The following is an 8518-nucleotide window of genomic DNA, read 5'->3' as shown; positions in this document are numbered from 1 at the left end:
ACTCAGTTTCACTCTAAACTTGTTATAATTGATTTGTCTTCTGCCGTTCAGATAGGGTCTAATGGACTGTGTTAGGTGTGAACTTGGTCTTGGGCCCGAAATGCTAGGACTGTTGGAAACAAAGTAGGGGAGTATTATCCACACACCCCTTTTTACTTATCACATACGCTTTGTTAATTTCTGTCATTTGACCTTTTTTAATTCAATCGATCCGACGATTGCAAATTAAGAGGGTGTGTGGGAAATAAAATAGGATGTGGATAGCACACCCCTTTTAGTGAATGCGTGAAAAGTTGAGAATTAGAATCATTTTCATTTCCATCCAAGGTAGGCAAAGTAAATCCTACAAATGGTTAGCTAATTAAAACGAAAATTACCGATTTGAATTTATATTTACCGAACGATGGGACCAAAGATTGGAAAAAGAAAGAACAGTGGAAAACTAGATTGCAAAATTAAAATTAAAAACACAGCTTTTTGCACTCTATTCAAAAGGCAAATCTCAGATCCATCATATCATATCATAGGGCACCAACCATGCAGTAAATTTTCTAATTAGTCTGCTATATATTATGTCAGCTAGACTGCTCCACACTTGGAACAACTGTGGACTGGAGGTTCGATTTATGGGGCGGCCCGGCCGCCGGCTTTAAGGACTTGTGCCTTTCCTCCCCCGACTGAGAAGGTAATTTCTCCGGGCGGATACGACTTTCATCCAATTCTTGTTCTGGCTTCCTCTTCGTCTTCTTCTTCGTCAATGCACCGTCTCCAACCCGTGTGTCGTCTGCGGAACTGCTTGAACTTCCCTTGAGCTTCTCTTGTTTAAGTCTGTCAAAGCTAGGACCGTTTATTGGACCAGGTACCCCCAAGGCTGCTGTTGTACCAGATATCGGCTTGTTTGTCGGGCTCTGACTGTTTTGTTCAGTTGCCATCCTCTCTTGCATTAATAGTTGCTGGGTAATTGACCTCTCAACTCGAATAGTCTCTTCTGTTCGTGGTGTCAACATCTTTTTCCTCCTAATTTTCTCCTGCTCCTGAAGAAAAAAATTTGGCAAACAAATGGTCGAGATAAATACCTAATTCCATCAAAGTTATATCAGTTGATGCATGGAATTGAAACCCATATGCAAGATACATTACAATAAAGAATATAACCCAGCAGACTGATGTTAATTCCAAAATTGGCTCATAAAAAATCTGGACCATAAGTTGAGAGAGTGTGCAACTTTACGCACTTTATTTCGGCTGTATCGCTCCCTCCGTCTCTCTTTTGACCTACAAATTGCGCGTTTGATCCCATGATTGTCCATGAAACCATTAGGCCACAATGCCGCTAACTGAATCACATAAGACTAAATAAGTCAGGAAATATCCACAAAACAACTGACGTCCAAGCAACAACAATAGAATACAATCAATAAAACTAAATGAATTTAAGTGATTACAAAATCTTCATAAAAGTAGATTTTGAGAAACATGCCATCACTGGTTAAAGGTTCCTTTGAAGGACTCATTGAAGGCATATATGATCCAAGTGGAAACGCCAAAACACACCATTAAGAAGCATCAAATCCTAGTCCTAGTATTTCTCATCATGTCACATATCACAAAACAGGGGGATAAAACCAGAAAAGGTGAAGTACCTCGGCATACAGCTTTCTTATTTGCGGACCTGCATCTTCATCCAGCCCCTAGAACCAAGAAATATATACCAAGGAATAAGACGACAAAAAATGAAGTTATCTGCAATATCAAGGAACAAAATTTCCAATACGAAATTGAAAGCTTGAGTTAGTACGTCAACATAAAGGTCATAGAGGTCACAAATCTTGTCCTCCAATGCAGCATCCATGCTAAATTTTCTTTTCGAAAGCTCTTTTGTTCCAGAAGCAGTTTCTTGAAAATCATCTGATGCTCCAGCATGTTGTTCCAATGCCTGAGAAAAACACAGTTTGCATTTTGCATTAGATCCATGCACAAAGGTTATTCTAATTACTTATTTGACATACAAAAAAGGTTATTCTTATTACTGTGATGTGATACCATTATGATAAGAGGGTGGGGGAGAGGCGAATTAAAAACACTTTATTCAGCATCTTCTCACAGCGAAACAAATAGGAAATACCTTCCACATAAGGCAGTACTTAAAACACGAGTTACTGAAAATCCACTTTCATTTTTCACTAAGTTAGTTAAGTACCAATGAAGAAAGGATGAGAGCAAGTAATGTAGGATGACTTTGGTCAAAAGCAATAAAGACAAATGAGCAACGAGCCAATGAAAGTAAGCTGGGGAATGCAGGTTAAACACAACGAATGTAGAGAAGAGAATTGAGCAGCAAGACAGAATGTCATCTGAACTAGCACAACAAATGCCCCCCTGAACAAGGGGAACACTAACTGAACCAATGTCCATAATGTTTCAAAAGGCGAAGGCTAAGCCAAGGCATTTCAGGGATAGCCCCGCCTGGGCGAAAGCCTTGAGGGGTGAGGAAATAGCCTCATGGGACCTAAAATTATTAATATATATTATACATATAAAATATAATCAACAACAGAGTTGAAATCAAACATTATACAAGAATAATCAACAATCAAATAAAAAATTTCTTCACCGTAGGTGAGAAACCCTAACCTTAAAAAAAAAAAAAAAAAGCCTAAGCTGCACGCCTCAGGCGCGCCTCGACCATGTCTAGGCAAGTTTAAGCCTGCTGCCGCTGGGCAGAGGCATTTTCATCACCGCCCCGCCTCCACAGCCGCCTAGGCGCGCCTCAAGGCTCTTTTTTTAGAACACTGAGTGAAAGACATGATGACCACTTTTAGCAAGAAAAAAAATTCCAGACATGACTTCATACCATCCAGACACCAATATATCTTTTAACAATGATCATAGTCAATATGGTTATTCCAATACTTTTACCCAGGAAAAGAACACAGCGTATTAAACACCATACCACAGCAAGGACCTGCAACACATACCTTGGATTCCAAGGATGGGGCCTTTATCTTAATCATATCTATAACTTCCTTCTTTACATGTTGAAACCTCTCATCTTTCTCCTTTTTTGCTGAAATACCCATACTAATCATGACCTTTAAGTTTCTCTGCAGGAAAAACACATTGCACAAGCATAAATAGCAAATCAATTTTCTTCATAAACAAGAAGCCAAGATACTTAATAGCTAAAAGAAATAAAAACAACTGCACACTCATTAAGAGCAGCATTACTGTGTATATGTCATATCTTGTTCAGATTATTCATCCATAGCGAGCATAAGAACATCACTTATATAAAAAGAAACAATTACCTCTTAAACAGTTACTAAAAAATTATCCATTTTTTAATTTTTAATTTTTACTGTTATTGTCGTTAGATTTCCTTTTGTAACAGAAACTAATTTATGGCGACCTTATAAATTATCCAAATCCTCAAATGATAAAAGAGCCAATGCTCAACGATAATGGAACTACACATAACCTAGAATTCATGATAGTGATGCTGGCTTCTGGAATCATCACTAAAGTAATAACTAAGTATGGATGGTTCATATGTTTATCAAACTACAGTGTTTTTCTCACTAAGTTCCAGAACAATATGCAAACATAACTTTTGAGTTCAGGTCCTGCACGTGAAATGACCTATAGTTGACAATGGGAAAATTAACGAACAAGTATTGGAGAGCCAATGTTTTCTTCAAAACAAACTGTAATACCTTTAATGTTCTGAGCTGTATTAAGTGACCAAGAATACTCATAAGCCGGTTAAGTAACTCTTTTGTTATTTTCCCATGGCTAGCCTGCTGCAACAAAAAGAGCATTTATAATTAAATTTATTACAGGTTTCAAGTTGAGATGCATGTATGTATTGAATATTATGAATACAACAATTCAAATAAAGCACAACACCACAGAGTTAAACAGTTACAGTCAAAATAGCTAGTTTGAATACCGCTAGTCTAGCAACTTTAGCAAGTTTCATCTTTAGTTCTCTAGGTAATCTCCTTTTAATTGCTTGGGATGAATTATCTCCCTCTTGATTATCCGCAGCAGGTGGCCTAGCTGCAAGTGCACACAGAATAAAAGATTACTGAAGCAGCTTTCTCAAATCATCATCAAAAAAGAATAGAGAGAGAGAACTGGAACAAATCCAATGTATCACTTAGAACAAATAATCAGACAAAAATGTCAGAGAAATAATAAAACTTACATTCAGCTACCATCTTCTCTAGCTCCCTAATAGCCTTTTCAAGCATTGAACTTTTTGACTTTATACTAGAGCCATCCTTTTTGTGCACATGTGAAGGTTTCTGCAGAATGTTAATGTTTGAAATCAAAATTACCATCATTGAGAACAAAAGTACAAATTAAGATATATGCACATGATGATCCATTAGGAACAAAGACGACCTTTAAGGATATTCTCAAATTTCTGATACCTTCAACAAACAAGACTATAATGTTCAGTGTTTGTATACATATGAGTACAAACAAGAACTGGACTGGGGGTACATGGAAGATGATGAAGCTTTGAGTACAAGCAAGCCAACATGAGGCTAGTACAAGCAATTTTTTACCTAACACATCTACACTGTCTAAAGAAGCTAATAAACCAGAAAGTCCATGCCATGCCTGATTGGAAACAAACTCAAATCTTAAAGAATGATTGGAGTATAAAGCATAAAGATTCACAAGTCCACCTTTTCGAAGACTTTTGCGATTTGCAAAAGACAATAACGGCAATTAACCTTATTGTTACTTGGTTTAATGAATATTCACTCCAAAGGAGGTTCATAACAAGTAATCAACAACAAAAGCACTAAACAAACACCCTTAACCTTCTTTGCACGGACACGCTCATCCAAGTGCCTAGACTCCACTCCAGTTTCCTTTAGCTCCTCTTAGATTTTTGTCTTTCTCTACGTCTACTTGTGTACTCATATGACACCCACCCCTCGACATCTTCTAGCACATTTTATGATGTATACCAAATTACCGATACAATAACAAGAAAAACATTAGTGCATAATAATACTCACAGTTGTTGGAAGAGAGTACTTTCCATCTGAGAGATTAAGGTCCGGAATCTCACGAATCCCATTTTTATGTCTGGCCCGAACCGATGATTCCAGCTCATCAACATTACTTGATGCTCTCCCAGATTGGTGTTTGGTTTGTGCATAAGCACTTTTGTCATGGTATCTCTGATATGAACCATCACATGATCCACCAGCATCTTTAAATTTGTTACTTGAGTCCTTGGACAACAGGACTCCTGCCTTCTGCTTATCTATATCCTTCACATCCGCTTGCAGTACAAGAGCATCTCCGTCTGACACTTTCATAAAAGAAGGGTCCATTACTGTTTTGGATTCAGTAGACTTCCTTGTTGATGAAGGTCCAGAAACATGCAACTGATTCTGAAATTTCACATCTGCACGGTGTTCAGTGGTTCCAGTAATGGTTTGAGTAGGAGTAGATGAATTCTTCACAAGTGTTGGTGTAATCTTTGCTGGTGCTGTCTTGCCAACTTTTGTGTGTTTATTTGGCACATGAATGTCATCATTTTCCCCAGGTCCTTTAGCCTCTTTTCTTCGCCTTTTTTTTGGTTGTTGGTTAGGTAATGCAGCAGGTACATTACTAATAAAAGGAAAAAAATGTCAAAAATTAATTAATTAAAACACAACAATGTCAAAAACCTACGTATGAAACTCAAAATAATTTCATTCCTTAGGCAAACTCAATTCCTCTATTGATGTAAGTGAACCCAAAAAATATCTTCCCATGTCCACTTTTTTTGAACACAGGACAAATAGAAACTGCTGATACACTGTTCAGCCAGGGAACGGACAGAATAGTACCTATAGGATAACTATAGCCTGTAATTACAAGTAGATCAGTTTCCTCAAATAGTATCTATGTATCATTTTACCATCACGTTTATGAGCTACTAAACATAAGGCTTGTTGTATTCCAGACTGCAATAGGCCATAAATTATGCAACGAAATGGGTGAATAATATTTAAGGTCTTGTATGTATAGACCACGCAACTAAGATAAATAAAATTACGTATATAGCTAAGTACACACAAACATAATCAGGTGAGGATTAAAAGAAATTCACATGCGCTCCAGCGTTCCCCTGTTTACAAAGAATCCATCATGTTTTATGGCTGAATTATCAACTTCAAAATATTCATCCTGCACAACACATAATGAAGGAACATTATCAAAGAAATAAATATAAAAATAATGTTAGTTCAACAAGTAAAATGGCACCAATTAAATCCGCACGATGGCCAACACATATTGAAAAGGAAAAAACAAAAGATTAATTGGATAGAGATACCAACCAACTCAGCATCATCAATAAAGGAGTCTTCGGTATCATACTGATCGTCATCAGGAACATCATTTGGACCTTCATCATCACTACTATCTTTACCCTGAGATATATTTAAATGGAATTGTAACAACACATTTTTATGTAACACAAGAAGAAATGTTTGATAGCAAGAACCAAAAATTGACATTATTTATGAATAAACAAATAACAATACCATATATAGGCGTTCAATCTTCTCAATAACAGCGCTAAAACGATTTGGCGCAGCTTCATCTTTCCCTTCATCTTTTGCTTCATCTCCAGATGTTTGTTGGACCTGAAACAACTGTGAAGCACAATTAAGAAAAAGAAACCATCATACTATGTGGTCCAAAGCACCTCCTTGTCCAAGAAACGGCATGTTCAGGGGTACAAATGCAGATTGTGCATATCTTTTATAAACCAAATCGCTATCAACACTCCACCGTCCCATTAAAATCTGATAGATATTCATGATACGAACTTAAATCCATCGAAATAAGATGCAGTGAAAGTAAGCATCTTAGTTTCGTAAAAATGCATTCATGGAATGCAACAACGGAACCTACATTCCCAACCCATATTAGACTAGTCATAATCTCATAGACTTCGAAAACAAGCTACAAGTTTCTCAGTGACTAAAGCAGCAACTAAGCATCCACAAAACAACGGAACAGAAGTTACAACTCCTAAAAACAAAACTAGAACGAGTAAGTCGTTCATGCAATAATCCTCAAACAATTTTCACAATTGCCAAACGATCAGGTTACATAAACTGCATGTAACAAGCAAATCACAATTAACAAACAGAAAATTAACACAAAACCCATTCACCCAGCAAAGCAAACACAATGTGCAATTGACAAAAGTTACTGTCTTTTCAATTAGGGCGCCTCACCGGAGCTATCCGAGACTCGAGAGCAGGATGAGCGTTGACAGGAGGAGGTTCCGGCGCCGAGGTCGAGGGCCCACCATTGACCTTGTTCGTGTCCTTCATGAGCTTCCTCCACGAGACTATGGTGGTCTCGCCGGGCCGGAGATCCACCGTGAACATTTGCCGGTCACCGGCTTTCACAAACTTGGACGAAGGCCTGGAGGATTCGCCGCCGCCGCCGCCCTTCTCTTCCTCCATTGGGGTGGCGAAAGCCGGTCGAGAATTCTAGGGCAGAATTGGGATCGAGAATTTGGAGAAATTAAGATGGGAGAAACATTGGGGACTAGGTAAGCCCTAGAGAGAGAAAATTGACTCTAGAGAGAGAAAGAGACGGGAATTGGGCGGGATAGAGAAAGAGAGGAAATCTTTTTGGGGTCGGGATTTTAACTGAATTTTCTCTACTGGATCTTGGGAAATTTTTCTGGGTTAGCTTTTTTTTGTTGCGAGAAAAGGAAAGAAAGAGGGAGGGAAGAGGATCCGACGGGTGTGATGCTGTACACCGGATCCGAACCCGGCTCGGACATACTATGAACTCTGATCTGCGTCTGTAGATTGCCAAGTTTTACATTTATTTTTGCAGCATCTGATCCGTTGGATCGGTTTCGTTCGGTTATCAAAAGACAAATCGCATCCGTTAAATCCCAGATGTGTTGTAATGATCTATGTATGTGTACTTATTTGGAATTTTGGAGTAGGAAAAGTAATAAATTGGGGGGAGTTGTGAATCTATATATAATGGGTGGGTTCAAAAAATCGAAAACAGAACTGAACTGAACCCGAAAAAAATGAATAGAAAAAAAATCGAACTGGATCGAACCGAAAAAAAAAATCATATATAAATTCTCAAAAACGCTGGCATGAGGGTTTGAACCCCTACCCTCCAAGTTAAGTATATAGTTGCATCAAGCCAACTTAACTGTAAGCTTTATGTTGTTATAGAATATTTATAGATTTCTAATATGAAATGCTTTATAAAATTTCTTAAGTTTACAAACCCTAGCCGTCACTCACTCCCATTTCAAGTTTCATGTTTTCTCAAACTCTCTCTCCCCTTCGCTTTTCTTCCTCTCTCTCTGTTTCCTCAGTCTCTCTCTCTCTCTCATTCCTCTCTTCCTCCAAGTCACTCTCTCTCCAGTCTTCTCCTGTCCTCCTCACAGATTCCTTCTTCCAAACCATAATTTTCCCTCGCCCCTTTCAAATTGGAAGTAGAGGAGGAGGGTAGA

At 38.1% G+C, this 8518-nt stretch overlaps 1 protein-coding gene across 8 annotated transcripts; it reads right to left on the bottom strand.

Annotated features, from left to right (window-relative positions):
• Positions 1–455: 455 nt before the first annotated feature.
• Positions 456–7997, bottom strand: LOC103430851 (ubinuclein-1-like). 8 transcript variants are annotated; one of them, XM_008373325.4, is made up of 14 exons: positions 7260–7832; positions 6558–6668; positions 6351–6443; positions 6122–6198; positions 5525–5637; positions 5037–5431; positions 4208–4307; positions 3950–4059; positions 3714–3800; positions 2979–3104; positions 1799–1936; positions 1644–1691; positions 1236–1337; positions 456–1034 (listed from the first exon to the last, which is right to left on the bottom strand). In XM_008373325.4, the coding sequence occupies exons 1-14, from the start codon at positions 7491–7493 to the stop codon at positions 576–578; spliced, it is 2193 nt and encodes a 730-aa protein (XP_008371547.1). In that variant the 5' UTR covers positions 7494–7832; the 3' UTR covers positions 456–575. The 8 variants fall into 8 exon arrangements, with proteins under 8 accessions (XP_008371547.1, XP_070683147.1, XP_070683148.1 ...); XM_070827046.1 differs by having other exon boundaries at positions 3714–3797; XM_070827047.1 differs by having other exon boundaries at positions 6558–6659; positions 7260–7813.
• Between the last annotated feature and the right edge of the window lie 521 nt (positions 7998–8518).

This window comes from Malus domestica, chromosome 08, assembly GCF_042453785.1.
Source record: "Malus domestica chromosome 08, GDT2T_hap1".
In the NCBI taxonomy this organism is placed as follows: Eukaryota; Viridiplantae; Streptophyta; class Magnoliopsida; order Rosales; family Rosaceae; genus Malus; species Malus domestica.
This window is presented reverse-complemented; position numbering and strand designations above follow the sequence as displayed.

Excerpts from the sequence above, each read along its gene's own strand:
- LOC103430851 (XM_008370700.4), bottom strand. The coding sequence starts at position 7,493 with ATGGAGGAAGAGAAGGGCGGCGGCGGCGGCGAATCCTCCAGGCCTTCG. Across the intron at positions 6,444-6,557 it reads AGATTGAACGCCTATATATG|GGTAAAGATAGTAGTGATGA; the intron begins GTATTGTTATTT and ends AATATATCTCAG. Across the intron at positions 3,105-3,713 it reads TACAGCTCAGAACATTAAAG|AGAAACTTAAAGGTCATGAT; the intron begins GTATTACAGTTT and ends TTTTTCCTGCAG.